Source organism: Microtus pennsylvanicus, chromosome 6 (assembly GCF_037038515.1).
Source record: "Microtus pennsylvanicus isolate mMicPen1 chromosome 6, mMicPen1.hap1, whole genome shotgun sequence".
Classification (NCBI taxonomy): domain Eukaryota; kingdom Metazoa; phylum Chordata; class Mammalia; order Rodentia; family Cricetidae; genus Microtus; species Microtus pennsylvanicus.
This window is the reverse complement of record NC_134584.1, coordinates 9,567,922-9,584,943: the sequence shown is the minus strand read 5'-3', so window position 1 is coordinate 9,584,943 and position 17,022 is coordinate 9,567,922. Positions and strand designations below refer to the sequence as shown.

The window sequence follows — 17,022 nt, the reverse complement described above, 5'->3', positions numbered from 1 at the left end:
CTGTGCTTCTTCCACCAATGCACAAACCCCATGATACACGAAGCCTTCCTAGTTCTCACCAGAACAAACTGCTTCAGTAAACTTACTGAATATTAAGATTTACCTTATCAAACTGATGGGAACAAGTAAAAGAATGACTTAAATTGTGGTGTTAAAAATAAAATAATGATGAAAAGGCAATGTACCCACATGTGGAAACTCTGGAATTTTAAAGTAAATTCTGAAAGCCATTAAATAATATTAAAATATTCATAAAAGCACTTAGCTGGCCGAATCACACTTTGTGAATGTTGACAAAGTTATATATTAGGTGATGCATAATTTCTCATGTAAGATATGAGAATTAGCAATAAGAGAATTAAAGCCATTAACCGTGTCATTTTGGAGAATTTGTGGAGTGGTGTGTGTGTGTGTGTGTGTGTGTGTGTGTGTGTGTGTCTGTATGTGGTATGTATCTTTCATTTTCAGAAAAAAAAGTGGTTAATAGTTTCCTAAGCACTGCCAACTATTTAAAAATTAACTTTTATTTCAATAATTACCCGTTCTTCTCGCAGCCTGTGTCACAACTACCCAGGTTCTGTCATCCGTCAACGATAAGTCAAGTAACAGCCCAATAAATAGAAAAAAATGCCCACAATGATTTATTCCATGTAGACACACTGGACAAAGAGAAAAAGAGATCCATTAACTTGCTAGTCCATCTTCAGACTCCTAACACAAAGACAGGATTTAACTAGAAGGCAAAATGGACACATAACTATGCAGTCAGGCCAAGAAGTGGTCCCCTGACCAGCATGGTCACAACCCATCTCTCTGGCATTAGTCTTTTCAGCAAAGCTATCAGACAAACAAAGTCTTTCTCAAAAACATATGTGCATCCTGTGGGTGCCCCAGGGCTTTTTCTTCTCCCAGCAGGATCTTAGCAAAATTCTAATTTTTTTGAGAACCATTATTTCAGTATCTTGAAAGACAAAGAGAGGAGAACAGGTATTTCTTTTAGAATATATTAATTCTTGCTGGTCAGGCCAGCAACCGTTATATAAAAGCATGCAAATACACATGGGTTTCTAGTCTCTTAATTCCTAAAGTTTGATTTTAAGAATAAGATATTTCAGTGTAATAAATAACAAAATTTAAGTGGGTTTTGCAGGTAAAAAGAGTAGCACATATATATATATAATGAAATTTTATAAATACTAATACAATTCAAGATTCAGAAAACTAGAGCATAATTATCCTCCTAAAACTACTTAATTCCTAGTTACCACAAGATGGGGGTGTTAACAAATATGTAACATATGGAATAATATCCTCTAAATCATTTGAAAGACACTGGCATCTGGGATACAGTGACCAGTTACTTAAATAATTCTCAGCATTACACAACTGAATCCTGTCGCCTACCTCCCTCAATAAGGTAGAATATTTTACCGTCTGTGATAGGATATGTTGGACAATAAAAAAAGACACTACTTTACACGCTGTTCAAGTTTGTTTATTTAAAGAAGTAAGATTTACATAGAACCCCTATTTATACCCACTATATAGTCTCTGTGGAAAAAAGTAGACTAAAATCAATCAGAAACTAGTCTTGTTCTTTTAACACAGTTTGAGAGTTGTGTTAAGTTTTGTTTTCAAACATGAGGCTACATAGTAAATATGGTCTCATTCACAAATTCATATCCTTACTGAGATTAGTTATGTGCATGATTCTGATGTCTGTGATAATTTCTATCATAATGTCCCATAGATAATGTCCCATAACTTATAAACAATATTTACTTTATTTTTACATTGTTCTATATATTCATAAAAATTAACCACCTATAGTAATTCTCATATCCATTAAGATCTGAGTTTTGCTCTACTCTGTTTACATAATTTCTTCCTGCATAACTACTTTGCTCACACACTGGACAGAGTTCCTTCCAAAGTCAATAAATGCTAAGATTTCTATGAAACACAAATTCCCTGATGAGGAGTGAGCCTTCATTAAGAGCCTTGACACGTTATATTTTGGGGGCTCCCATACAAATCCTCTGCTAGCAATTAAGATATGAAGAAGAGATAGCAGATTTGCAACACTATTTGAACTTGTAGAGTTTCTTCCATGCATGAATTTTTACACTGTATATGTATAATATACATATTAATCACCTTTTTCCATTTTACTTTCTCACTACTAAGAGTCTTTCAAGCTAAGTGTTAAATTATACTAAAGGCCTTGCCACATTCCTTGAACTTCTAGAGTTTCAATTCCAGAATGAACTCGTTGATGTCGAATAAGGCTTGAGCTATTATTAAAGGCTTTACTACAGTCTTTGCATGTGTAGGGTTTCTCTCCAGTATGAATTCTTTGATGTTTAATTAGGGCAGAATGATTATTAAATGCTTTCTCACATTCCTTGCATTTATAAGGTTTTTCTTCAGTATGAACTCTCTGGTGTTGAGTGAAGGTTGAGTAAATGCTAAAAGCTTTGCCACATTCTTCACAGGTATACGGTTTCTCGCCAGTATGAATTCTCTGGTGCTTCCTCAGGTATGAAGAACAGATAAAGGCCAGGCCACACTCTGCACATTTATATGGTTTTTCACCAGTATGAATTCTTTGGTGTAGAATGAGACATGAAGATTTAGCAAAGGCTTTTCCACATTCTTTGCATGTGTAGGGTTTCTCTCCAGTATGAAGTCTCTGATGATACTTAAAATAAGAAGAACACCGAAAGGCCTTGCCACATTCTTTGCATTTGTATGGTTTCTCTCCAGTGTGAATCCTTTGGTGGACTAGAAGGCTTGATGAATTAACAAAGGCTTTGTCACAATCTTTGCATGTGTATGGTTTCTCTCCAGTATGAAATCTCTGATGATTCCTAAGGTATGAAGATGACCTAAAGGTTTTGTCACATTCTTTGCATGGGTACGATTTTCCCCCGGTATGGAATCTCTGATGATACTTAAGATATGAAGAGCAGCTAAAGGTTTTGCCACATTCTTTGCATTCGTAGAGTTTCTCGACAGCATGAATCTTCTGATGCTTATGTAGGTATGAAGAACAGATGAACGTCTGACCACACTCTGCACATTTATAAGGTTTCTCTCCACTGTGAATTCTTCCATGTTGGTTAAGGTGTGAAGAACAGTTAAAGGCTTTGCCACATTCTTTGCATTTGTAGGGTTTCTCTCCAGTGTGAATTCTCTGGTGCTGAGAAAGGGATGAACGAAAAATAAAAGCCTTGCCACAGTCAGCACACTTGTAGGGTTTTTCTCCAGTATGGATCTTTTGGTGTCGAGAAAGGGCTGAGCAATTATAAAAGGATTTGCCACATTCTTCACACTTGTAGGGTTTCTCTCCACTATGAATTCTTTGGTGTTGAGTAAGAGCTGAGCAATTGTTAAAGGCTTTGCCACATTCCTCGCATATGTAGCGTTTCTCCCCTGTATGAATTCTCCGGTGTTGGTTAAGGCTGGACGAACAGTTAAAGGCTTTGTCACATTCTTTACATTTGTACGGTTTCTTTCCAGTGTGAATAATTCGGTGTTGTTTAAGATGTGAAGAACAGTTAAAGGCTTTGCCACATTCTTCACATTTGTAGGGTTTCTCTCCAGTGTGAATTCTCTGGTGTTGAGACAGGGATGTGGGAAAATTGAAGGTCTTGCCACAAGCTGCACATTTGTAGGGTCTTTCTCCAGTGTGAATTCTTTGGTGTCGCGTACGGGCTGAGCAATTATTAAAGGCTTTTCCACATTCTTCACACTTGTATGGTCTTTCTCCAGTATGAATTCTTTGGTGCTGTGTGAGAGCTGAAGAATTATTAAAAGCTTTCCCACATTCACATTTGTAGGGCTTCTCCCCAGTATGAATTCTATGGTGTTGGTTAAGGCTGGAAGAACACGTAAAAGCTTTGCCGCATTCTTTACATTTGTAGGGTTTCTCTCCAGTATGAATTCTGTGGTGCTTATAAAGTGTTGAGCGAACATTAAAGGCCTTGCCACATTCACCACATTTGTAGAGCTTTTCTCCAGGGTGAGCTTTATGGTATTGAATAAGAAGTGAATTCCAAGGAATGGTCTTGCCATATTCCTTAAATTTACAAGGTTTTATTCCTGTTGAATGAAGGTGGAAGTATCAGTAAAAGATTAACCTCATAGCTATAATTATAAAGCTTATCTTTCATATGAATCCTTACATCCATAGATACAGTTCCAAATGCAATGTATTCTTATTAATGGGAAAATAAATATGATCCCATAACCGTATTCACTGCAGCAGAAGTCAAAAAAATATAATAAGTGAAACAATGCCAACTTCCACTGAAAAGAAATGGAACATTATTCAAAATTTTAGTACTCTCAAGCCAGTGAACTGGCTCTGTGGATAAAGGCGTTCCCAGGGACCTACATGGTGGAAACAGTAAACAGAATCCTGCAAGTTGTTTTCTGCCCTTCATAGGAACCAGAAGCCTTCAGTACACATACACACACACACACACCACATTTAAGATAAACAATAATGGAATATTTATGATAAGGAAATAATGAAATATGCCCATTACATAAGACAGATATTAACTGATTAGGAATACATGAAAATTCTAAAATGGAGAACTTCATAGAACACTTACTGGAATGGTGACTAGAGAAAAAATACAAAATTATTTTCCTATGTTTATTGTTTGAAAATTAAACTATGCATAACAATTTGAATATTTTAAACAATGCCCCAAAAATTTAAGACAGGAATTTCATGTTATATATTTTTCAATCTCTGTTAAAATAAACAAAAACTATCAGATAATTTTAAAATGTTCAAGTTTGCTGGGTGATGGTAGCACAGGCATTTAATCTCAGCACTCAGAAGGCAGAGGCAGGCGGATCTCTGTGAGTTTGAGGCAAGCCTGGTCTACAGAGGAAGTTCCAGGACAGGCTCCAAAGCCACAGAGAAACCCAATCTTGAAAAAAAAAATGTTCAAGTTTACCTTTAAATACAGAAGTTTCAGTAAAGGCAACATTTATCAATTGTTTATGAAATTATAACTTCTAGAAATACTCATTTAGCAGGATAAAACAACTATTAAGTAACCAATGAAGGACAAAGACACAAAGCATGAAATACAGAACTAGTATTTAATATCTGAAAACAGAACATCAATTTCATTTAGAACTAGTCATGACTTACAATCTATTATCTTACATTGTCCTAAAAACCCACTACTAAAAGCTGTCATCCAATCATAATGTAAGTTATATTTAAGAACATTATCAACAAATATAAGGGAGCTGATACAAAAGTAAAACACAGAAAATGCAATTGCAAATTCAGGAAAATTCTGAAAGATTATTGGTAAGCTACTAAAATTACTCATCTAGCTGAAACTTTTATTTAACTACTCTTTAACAATAAAAACTTGGGAGTCAGATATCAGGGTAAGAACCTGAATGATCAGAGAGGCAGCAGAAAAGAGGCTAGTGACCACCCCCTTGTTCCTCAATCAAAAAAGGGCCAAGATGCTCTCTCAGCCCCTCCCTACTAATACCCGTGTCTCTATTTGTCCTCAGTCCTCCAAAACCTCTTTGGCTAATTTTGGTCAGCCAGACTCTGACCTGATTCAAAGTCAACTTTATTGGCAGTCTTAGGAGTATCAGAATGTAACCAAAATATCTCACCTTTTGTGTACTGAGTCTTTCTCTGTTCTGCCACCTCCCAAATAATGACACAGAGACTTTTTATCTATTATGAAAGTGCAGCCTGTAGCTTGGGCTTGTTTCTAACTAGTTCTTATAACTTAAATTAAATTCAGCTCTCTATTACAACAATCACAGCAATGCATCTTCATAGAGTGTACAAATATTCTCCAATATCTACCTGTGTATAACTTTTTGCTATCGCATACCCACAAAAACAATGCATTGTAAATCATAAATCATTGACAATCAACATATGGCAGATAAATTCACAGAAATACACTATAACAATTTATAAACTATAATAATTTACAAAGAAATCTGATGGGACAACTTTAATTACTAAGTATATAAATGTAATTAGAGAAATTTATTTGTGGTGATACTTTTCTATAAAGGCTTGACACAGAAGTTGCTAGAACTGTGTATAAGCTTCTGAGGCATAGAAAGCAATGACAAGGCTGTGATGACCCAGACCCTCGCCTACAATAGGACAGACTTTTTTTTTTGTCACTGGAAATGCACGCAGACATCACTTGAGTGGAAGGACAGATATGAGGAAATAAAAGCATAAAAAACATCTGTTGGAAAATGTCCTCCTTTGAGAGATGTAAAGCAGAGCATCCCTGAAACAAAGCCTCTAATCCATCCATCCACCTCTCAGTTCCTGCCCCTCTGCGGCATCTCTGGGTCTCTCGCTTATGTGCTCTGATCCTCTCATTCCCACATACCTGGGTGCACAGCGAAGGGCGCTGATCCCTTCGCATTCCAGGGCTCTTGTCTTTGCTCGAGAAATGTGACCAAGTGCGGCTTAGAGAAAGCCAGACCTGTCAGAAGGAAAGGCAAATGTGATGGTTGTATGTTTTTCTCTAGGACTGACATTTATATTCTATTTATTAAAAGAGGAAAACAGAATAAAACATGGTAGAAAATAATTTCTTTAGATGTTTCCTGATGGACATATTCAATACTGAAGCTTTACCTCAAGAAAAAACAATAAAGCTGCTGGGTAAAATGTTTTCTTTTAAGATGCATGCTTCTCACTGCACGTGTCTCAATTTCTAAAATTCCAAGTAGAAGGAAGGAGTCACCCTACCAAAATAACAAGGTTGAAAACACAGAACAGTATTTAACTTCATCAACTACACCTATGTACACCTAAGTCTTCCTGAAGAGCAGCAATCTGACTTTGTGAAAGAAATTTGGAGGCTTTCTCTCTCTAGTTAATGCAATAATTTGAGAAACATTACTATTATTTCTTCTTGAAAACCTTGGTAGAAATCTGAAATAAATCCATTTGGACATAGGCTTTTTGAAGTTGGGAGGTTTTTTAATTACTATCAATTTCATCATCTGTTGTAGATATACTTAAATTATTTATCTTATATTGCATTAATTTTGTTAGTTCATATGATCTTGATATCAGAAGCAGACAAAGGCACAAGAAAGAGGGGGGAGAAAGAAGGAAGAAAGTAAGGGAGGGAGGGAGGGAAGGAGGAAAGGAGGGAGGGAGGAAAATGATAGCCCACTGATGAACATAGATGCAAAATGTCTCAATACTTACAAAAAAGACATCACAATAATCAGGACTTCATCCCTCATATGCAGGGACAGTTTAACATACATAAATCAATAAATGTAATTTACCACATAAACAAACTCAAAGACAGAAATTATAAAATTATCCCAAAAAATACCTGTTTTCAGAAAATTTGACTTTTTTATATAAAAGACCCAAAGGACTTCACCAGAAAAAAAAAGAATACAAATATCAACAAAAATTAGTGTTTTCCTATACAGCAAAAACAAAGACATTCTCATTCACTAAACCTATACCCCCACCCAAAGAAAAAGAAAAGAAGATATGTTGGAATAAACCTAACCCACGAAATAAAAATCTTCTACAATGAAAATTTAACGCATTAAAGAATAGAATCTGAAGAAAAAGTAAATAAAAAGAAACTGAAGAAAATACTGGAAGATGGAAAAACTCCTCATGCTTATGGATTGAAGAGACATAATATTCTGAAAACAACCATTCTAGTAAAAGCAATCTACACATTCCATGCAATTCCAATAAAAAAAAAAGTGATCCCATTCTTCACAGAAAAAAATTTAAAATTTAGCCAATGTAATACTGAGTAAAATAAATACTGAATGAAATGTAATCATAACTGTATTCAAGTTCTAATATGGAACCACAGTAATAGCAAGAGTATGTATTGGTACAAAAACAGACATAGGGGACGAAATAGACTAGCATACCCAGATATAACTTCATCAGACTACAGCCCAATAGATACTAGAGAAGCTTGCCAAAAATTCTCACTGAAAAGAAGGCTCTCCACTATGGTACAGGAAATATTGGCTATCTATGTGTATAAGAACTAAACTAAATAAAATCAACTCCAAAATGAACTGAGGGTTTCAATGAGAGACCAGAAACTCTGAAAGTGCTTGAGGAAAAAATAGTGTACTTCAACGCAGGAATAAATACGGTCTTTCTGAAGAGGACTCCGCTCACTGAAGAAGTAAGGTCAACAATTGAAGAACTGGACCTCCATTGATGAAAAAACCTTCTGAAAGCAAAGGAAACTGTCCCTTGAGTGAAAAGGCAGCTTAAGGAATGGGAGAAGATATCCAGAAGGTACGCATGTGGCAGGAAATACCGTGAATAACAGCCTTAAAAAAGGAAACATCGAGAAAACAAACAATCCAATCAAATGATGGGCCCTGAAGCTGAACACAGATCTCAGAAGACATAAACCCAAAGCTGATATTTTACAAGTGTCTGTCATTCTTAGTCATCAGGAAAATGAAGATTAAAACTACTTTGAGACTCCAACTCACCTGAACTGAAAAGCCTATCATTAAGACAAAGGATGGCAAGATTTGGCAAGTATGTACAGAAAAAACACACTTAAATATGGTGGGAGTGTAAACTGGTACAGCCATTATGGAAATGAAGGTGGAGGATTCTCAAAAAGGTGGAAGTAAAACTTCCTAACTACCACGCAACCCAGCCACATCACTCTTAGACACATACTCGAAAGGTTGCATCTCCTACTTCAGAGACTTCCATATCCATGGTCATTGCTGCTCCTTTCACAGCAGCTCGGAAACTCAGTCAGCTTATGTCTCCAAAGAATGATGAGCAGAGAGTAAAAACGTATTCTGTATACACACAATAGAGTTTCATTCGGATACAGGGAGACAAGAAATCATACAGTTTGCAGGTAAATGGTGAGTGAGGTAAACGAGAGCCAGAAGGACAAATGTCAAACACACCCTCTCACGTACGGATCTTAGCTTTGGATTTCAGATCTCTGTGTTTCCTTTAGAGTATAGGCAGAGCATGCCTGCACAGAAGGTGCTGGTACAACATGATGATATGAAAGAGACAGGAAGTACTGGGGCGGGGATATTTAAGTGGAGATGGATGTGCACAGTGGGGAAGATTAGCTAAAGTACACATGAGAAAGCCATACAGAAGGCTATGACTCTGCAAACCATTATAAATTATAATTTAAAGACTCAAGGAATGTACCCTGCGTGGGCGGATATTACTGCTCTCAAAAGATATAGTGCTTTGTAGGCTGGTTTTCTTTGCTTTATGTTTAAAAACCACTTATAAGTGAGTACATGGGTCTGGGTTACCTCACTCAAAATGATGTTTTCTAGCTCCATCCATTTGCCTGCAAAATTCAAGATGTCGTTAATTTTTCTGCTGTGTCGTACTCCATTGTGTAAATGTACCACATTTTCCTTATCCATCCTTCAGTCAAGAGAACCTTGACAACAATGAGGACCTTAAGAAAGACATACAGGGATCTAATTTACAAGGGAAGTAGAAAAAGGCAAGGCTTCATGAGTAATTGGGAGCATAGGAACCTTGGGAGAGAGTTTACGGGGAGGGGAGAGGCAGGGAGGGAAGAAGAGAAAAATGTAGAGCTCAATAAAAATCAATAAAAAAAAAGATATAGTGCATTTTCTTTAAGTTCCATTACAGGGGTAGAATGCCTTTCATGAATTTTTGCTCAGGGTGTGCCAGAGACCACCAAAGCATTGCAAACTTGTTCCATTCCTCTTGGTTGCCCAAAAGACTAGACCAAAAGATCCAATTACTGAAGACAGCACACACCCCAGTTGCAGGACAAAGAAACTCCAAGTTTTAACAGGGCTGAAACTTTCTTCTGGCTGGCCAGCTTTTGTAGGATGGGAGGTGATGTGAAGGCTTTGTGGACAGAAAAGTCAGCATCTGTGAGCCCTGGAAGCTGTGATACTCCTGTGGAATCTTTACACTGTGCGAAGGTGTGTCCCTGTGACTGCTTTAATAAAGAGCTAATGGTCATTAGTAGGTAGGAAGAGGGGACTTCTGGCGACAGAGAGAGTTCTGGGAAGAAGAAAGGTGGAGACACCAGGAGACACAGAGTAAGCAGGAAGGGCAGTACAGATGAGGTAATAAAGCCACGAGGCAGAAAGAAAATGAATAGAAATGGGTTAATTAAGTTATAAGAGCTAGCTAGAAACAAGCATGAGCTATCGGTCAAGCTTTCATATTTAATAAGAAATCTCTATGTCCTTATTGAGGAGCTGACTGTCCCTACCAAAACATCTGCCTACATAGTATCCACCTCCTGAGCAAGATGTGTCCAGTGGCAGAAATGGGGCACGACGATTATGTGTAAGTAGTCACTCGCGCCTGGTACTGTAAAACTGTTTTTCTATATGCACACGATGTCCAACTGACTTCTAAATATTTGTGTTTATACGCATACATTAGTGCTGCCCTCGATGTTAATCAGAGCAGTTGTAGCCTGCAGTTGGTAGTAGCTGATGCAGAGACTCACAACTGGCCAAAGCACTGCTATGAACAGCTGACCGCTGGGTTTTCAACACTACATGGGCATCTGCAGCAATCCTTCTAAGGCTCAGGAAATTTCATGGAAAAATAAAGAGTTAAGGGAATTGGAAAGAGAACTATTGAGAACTGAATTCTAGACAATACATGGCTGTTGTACACATAAATTCAAAGCAGGGATAGTAACTTGCACAAGACCTTCATCAGACAGCATGCATCAACAGGGCTCAGAGGATAAGGGTGAGTGTAGTCAATGTATATTACATGCATGCGTAAAATTGTGAAATAACTGTGATCATGCAAAATATGAAACTCATTGTTGGAAAGCACAAGTTCCCATGAGCTATTCTACAAATGGAGGAGTCACATGTCTACAGAGAATTAGGAATTCACTCTGGACGTGATCCTCACCCAGGAACACAAGGTTGCTGTAATTCTCCAGCATCACATCCCTGTAGAGATTCCACTGAGCAGAGTCCAGACATTCCCACTCCTCTGCAGAGAAATCAATGGCCACGTCCTTGAAGGAGAGCAGTCCCTGAAATGAAAATAAATTAACAGTGTATGTTAATTTAGTTAAGTAGTATAATTGGGAGCTTAATATCAATACATAAATAAAAGGTGACTGGAAACGTATATTTTTTAATTAAAGAGTTAGAACTCCATTGTCCTTGGCTTCTCAGCAGCACTCATTGTCCGCCATGTTCAGAGAGTCCGGTTTTATCCCATGCTTTTTCAGTCACAGTCCAGCTGGCCTTGGTGAGCTCCCAATAGATCAGCTCCACTGTCTCAGTGGGTGGGTGCGCCCCTCGTGGTCCCGACTTCCTTGCTCATCTTCTCCCTCCTTCCGTTCCTCATTGGGACCTTGGGAGCTCAGACCAGTGCTCCAGTGTGGGTCTCTGTCTCTATCTCCATCCATCACCAGATGAAGGTTCTATGGTGGTATGCAAGATATTCATAGGATAGGGTCATTTCAGGTTGCCTATCCTCAGCTGCCCAAGGGACTAACTGGGACATCACCATGGGCTCCTGGGAGCCACTCTAAGGACAATGGCACAGGGTTTTGACCCTACTTCATGTTCTGGCTTTGTGGAAGCCTAGCCAGTTTGGTTGTTCACCTTCCTAGACATGGACGGAGGGGGGTGGACCTTGGACTTTCCACAGGGCAGGGAAACCTGACTGCTCTATGGACTGGAGAGGGATGGGGAGAGGAGTTTGGGGGAGGGGGAGAAGGGTGGGAGGAGAGGGAGGGAAATGGGAGGCTGGGAGGAGGCGGATACTTTTTTTTCCTTTTCTCAATAAAAAAAAAAGAGTTAGAACTCCAAATGGGCTTCTTGTTTTATTGTTTTTTCCCAACCTCTTCACAGTGAGGTCACTGACTGAGAAACTAAATGGTCCATCATGCCTATGTGGAGAAAGGAGAGTCTGAAGACCTTATGGATCACAGCTCTTTCCAATCACAAATCCAACCGAGAAGAGAGAATCCCAAACATTTCTCTATCAAGTAATTCAATAACTGCCCGTCTGAGGTAACAAAGCAGCAACAGGTCAAAACATCCAGGATACCAGCTCCCAGACCACAGCTGGGCCTTATGGGGGCTTTTTCTCAATGGAGGTCCCTCGGTAACCCTTGAGTTCCCCCAAAATGAGCTTGAGAGCCCCCAAAATGTTGCGTAAGGCTACTGTAAAGATACTCCTTTGGGAAGTCCACCCCATGCTTATTCCTTCCCTGACAGCCCAACTCTGTTTTTAATAAATTCCCACTCCGCTTCCAGAAATTCTTTTCCACAGCAAAATCAAAGAATCAACTTTGAGTGGAGGTCCCCAACAGATTAAGGGAGTCATCAGGTGGCTGGCAGCAGTTTTTGGTTGTGTTACCCACCACTGCTTGTGTGAAACAAGTTCTATTTTTTATCACTAAGAAGAATGACCATAAATACTTCTGGACATCAGTGAATACTGTTAGCAGAAGACAATCAGCACTTACGCTTAACTACTAACACAGTCAAAATATAAGCAATATTTTCTTATTATATATTTCTGACTTTAACACTTCACTTCATGCTTTTATGCCTATTAGATAACTTTCTTCTCAATAATTAGTATTAGTCTCTGATTCTGAGGGAACTTTAGAAATACAACAGTAAAGACACCAACAAAACACACACACTATAAATCTAACTTGGCACCATAACTTGATCAATGATGTTGGGCGATGATGGAATATTTCAGATTTAATATCAACAACAAAAATGCTAAGCACCTCTCACTCCTAATTACTTATACATTCGCTGGGCAGTGGTGGTGCACGCCTTTAATCCCAGCACTCGGGAGGCAGAGAGAGGCAGGTGGATCTCTGTGAGTTTGAGGCCAGCTGGGGCTATAAGAGCTAGTTCCAGAACAGGCTCCAAAGCTACAGAGAAATCTTGTCTCAAAAACCCAAAATAATAATAATAATAATAACTTATAAATTCACACACACAACCCTCCAAATTTCCTTCTTTCATCCCAGGGGAATTTTGCTACTTCCTAAACTAATTAGAGAAGCAATTAGGTCCTGTCTTAACAATAAGTTATGTTTTAAGGATAAGTCACAAAGAAAGAACAAAGTGACAGCTGACCATCTTTACAGGGCACAGAGGAGTAAAATACAGGACAGGAAAATGAGCAAGGTGCCCCACACCTGTAATGCCAGCACACAGGAGTCAGGAGAAATAGAAGTTAAAGTCAATGTCAGTTACATAGCAAGTTTGAGGACAACCTGAACTACACAAAAATCTGTCTCAAAAACCCAAAATAAAACATAAAAAGATAAGTCAGTCAAAATTGTAAAAGGGGAAGGAGAGGGGCTCACAGGCCCCAGCCCTAGTTGAGGAGCTGCTGGAGTTGATGGCCACCATAAGAGAGATTCTCATTTTTCCTTGGAGGTGTGGTCAGTGAGTGCCCATGATCTAGAGGATGTCCCCACACTCATGCACACTAGAGCAACACTAAGTGAACTCAGTGGGCTTAAAAAATAAGCAAAAACCACCAGGACAAGAAACTGGGGCAGGAATATTTTGGTAGATGCCTTGAACTTTTGGAGTGGGGGTAGATTTAACCAAATGCATTGAATACATATATGAAATTCACAGATTAAATAAATATTATTTTTAAAAAGACTTGAACACAATAGATTACATAATATTGGATATAATGGATTTCCAACCAGTCAATAGGATTCAGGATTGTAGATCAACCTAATATCTCAACTGAATTGAAACAGTCTGGAAAGTAACAGAGCTTCATCAGTAACTGAAGTTATTGTGACCAGGACTGTGTGAAGGAAACCTAAGTGAAACAGGAAAACTGGGAGCAAGCAGAGAACTGGAATGGGGGCTTGGAAGAGTGGATGCAGAAGCATATCCAAAGGGAAAAGGAAAGCCACCATCTGTGCTGGGACATCATCAGAAGCGTAAGTGGCCGGGATGCTGAGGGAACATGGAAAGTCCCAGCAATGTGGCAATGGGGTCAAAATGATAAAGTGAACAGCATGAAAGATCAGACGGGAAAAACCAGACCCAACTACAGATATTCTGCATGAAATCTCCTTTACTGCTTTCTTCTTTAGTTTGAGACAAGGCCTCTGAATGCTGCCTGGGCAGGCCTGGAACTCACTACATAGCCCTGGGTGATGTCAAATTCATGGGAACCCTCTGGCCTCACTTTCCCAGATGACTGGATTATAGGCATAACTCTGAGTAGACCTGGGCAAATCTGTGCCTGTGCCTAAGTATTTAACAAAACATTTCAAAGTATGAAAAGTAGAAACAAAGATATAATGTAAGAATATGATATAGAAAATATTCTATAGCTATGCAAGGTTTGTACCTTAAGCTAATTCCACAAGAGCACAGAGCCATAAGGTTAAAATCCAGTCACAGTTTTATAAAGTAAAAAGTCAATGCTGCCAAGTCAGTGGGCTCCAGCATGTCGTAGTACGCCTGTGGCGGAGTTTCCAGATGACACTAATCGAGGTGGAAGACCCAGTGGAAATGAAGAGAGCACCTTCCCTCGGGCTGGGGTCCCACGGGCTGGGGTCCCACGGGCTGGGGTCCCTCGGGCTGGGGTCCCACGGGCTGGGGTCCCACGGGCTGGGGTCCCTCGGGCTGGGGTCCCACGGGCTGGGGTCCCACGGGCTGGGGTCCCTCGGGCTGGGGTCCCACGGGCTGGGGTCCCTCGGGCTGGGGTCCCTCGGGCTGGGGTCCCACGGGCTGGGGTCCCTCGGGCTGGGGTCCCAGGCTCAGCTGAGAAAACAAGAGCAGCAGCGTCCATCTCTCTTTGGTTCCTGACTGCAGATACAATGTGAGCGGCTGTCTCACTTCCGTACCACCATGACTTTCCAGCCAGGATGGACTAGACCCCAAACTTTAAGGAAATATAAGCAAAAGTGATTCCTTTCTTACTGAAATTGCTTTTGTGAGGTAGTCTGTCACAGCCACCAGAAAAGTGATTCAAAGGGTAGTAGTTATTTATATAATTGATAAAGCTAATATTTTTCAAATAAATTTTGAATGGCCATGATGTGCGTGTGTGTCTGTGTGTGTATGTGTCTGTGTGTGTATGTATCTGTATGTGTGTTTAAAATAATAATTATGAAGAAGTCATAGATTTAAGAGAAAGTGGAGGAAACAGTAGAAATTGAAGGGGGAGAAGAAGAAATAGAAATAATGTAAATACAGTAATCACGTATGGAATCCTAAAAGGATTTTTAATTAGAATAATGGATAGGAACTAATATCCTGTTTTAATTTCATTTCCAGTTGATGCGATAAAATAGCCCCCCACCCAAAAAAAATCGTAGAGGTAAAAAGCTCAGAGTTTTGGCCTAGAATCCATCACTGCCAAGCTGTCAAGGCACTAATAACTTGAAGCAGCTAGTCACATCAGTAGAAGAATAGAGACAGAAAGAACGTACACACGCTTCCTTCTTCAGTTATACAGTCCAGGACCCAAAGTCAGGGAATGGTGAGGTTCACCGTAGGGCGGCGTCACTCCACACCAATTAATTAATCAAGGCAATCCCCAAGGGTAACCTGATCTAGACAATTTATCATTGAGAATCTCTTCCCTGTGAAGCTAGATTGTGTCAGGTTCACAAAACGAACCAACTATCACACCATTCAATAGCCCCCAGGGAAAACTCTTAGCAGGCTATGAGCACAGGAGGGCCCAGAGATTCCACTCACTCCACTTACGCCAAGAACTTCACAAGAAAAGCAGCCATCAAGACGGTGTTAGAAATGGCAAGCTCCTCAGGGCCAAACTGTCATCAGATGCACCATGCCGGGGCGATGCTACACCTGTCACTTTTCTCCACTCCTGGGCAACCAAGTCAGCTCCCTGTCCCAGAAGTGCAGGGCAGACTAAGGCAGCCGCATCCTAACTGACGCCCCCAGCACCATCCCTACGACACTTTATCCCCAGAGCTAATCTGCACCCTGGGGCAATGGCCCAGCCTAGGTGGGCACAGCACCTCCCACTCAGCTCTTCCCTCCCCTCACCAACGCCGGGAGTGCTCCCTCCAACCCGGACCCGCCCACCCCGCACCGTCCCTCCGGTTGCGCTACATCCTGGACCAACCTCCATGTCAGAGATGCTACCAGAGCGCCAACAGGGCCCGTGACACTGGACCAACTTTAGAGAAGCCGGCCAAGAGCCGGGGACGCACAGGCGCAGAAGAAACGCGGAAGCGCCCTTCCCAGAGTCCCTGTTTGTGACGTCGCCGCGGGCGAGACTACATTTCCCACAATTGAGTGCGAGTGAGTTTCCGGAAGCACGGAAAGGTGATTTGTGAAGTTTCTGGCTTAGTGTGGTCTGTTTGACAAAGGGCTAGGTAGAAACAAGCATCGTCTGCACGTGGACAGCTACAGGGAGTCAGGCTGCCGCCTTTAAAATCTCGGGTTCTCAAAATGAGCTGTTTGAATGTGAGTCGAACCTTTGACGGCAGTGACTATTAGGGTTACTGCTTACTTTGGTCTGTATGTTGTGATTTAAAACTCGCCTGCTACAGAATGTTTTAAACGTTGACCATTCTTCCCAGGTTCTGTATACAGAAGCTCAGAGGCACATTTCGGGAGATCAAGTCTTTCAATAATGATGGCCATTCGCAGTGGGGAAGCTGGAATATGGAGGCCATCTAGCAAGAACAAAGGGAATTTCTTTTTAAGTAAAGTTCAGAGGAGAATCCCCTACAGTTTATCAGATTAATAGAAGCTCTAGACCTGATTTAAGCGTGTAATTTGGGAAATTGGTTCTATCACATTGCCCTACCCAAGTGCTATTGCATAGGTGTTTAGCAATTGAAATGTAGTAGATAGATACAAGGCTGAGCCCCAGTTCAGGGCATCTGGCATCTGAATAGAAGTGTTGAGATCAGTCTGTGCCCTTCTCAACGTTATTCCATGTTGTTTGAAAGGTTTTTCAGGCTATGCCTTTCC

The 17,022-nt window shown here is 40.2% G+C and overlaps 2 protein-coding genes across 3 annotated transcripts in view; both read right to left on the bottom strand.

Annotated features, from left to right (window-relative positions):
* Positions 1-1,480: 1,480 nt before the first annotated feature.
* Positions 1,481-17,022, bottom strand: part of LOC142851762 (uncharacterized) — a 48,791-nt gene continuing 33,249 nt past the window's right edge. For both annotated transcript variants that reach the window (XM_075975771.1, XM_075975772.1), the window contains one exon: positions 1,481-3,985. In XM_075975771.1, the coding sequence (XP_075831886.1) occupies positions 2,216-3,985 (1,770 nt within the window). In that variant the 3' untranslated portion in view covers positions 1,481-2,215. The remainder of the gene's footprint in view (positions 3,986-17,022) is intronic.
* On the bottom strand, positions 5,107-16,270 carry LOC142851761 (KRAB domain-containing protein 5-like). The gene is made up of 3 exons (XM_075975770.1): positions 16,166-16,270; positions 10,955-11,081; positions 5,107-6,509 (listed from the first exon to the last, which is right to left on the bottom strand). Exons 1-3 carry the CDS (start codon positions 16,169-16,171, stop codon positions 6,400-6,402), a joined length of 243 nt encoding a protein of 80 aa, XP_075831885.1. The 5' UTR covers positions 16,172-16,270; the 3' UTR covers positions 5,107-6,399.

Coding starts and splice junctions, on each gene's coding strand:
- LOC142851761 (XM_075975770.1), bottom strand. Junction 6,510..10,954: donor CAGCAACCTTGTGTTCCTGG/GTGAGGATCACG, acceptor TCCTTCTGACAG/GTCTGGCTTTCTCTAAGCCG.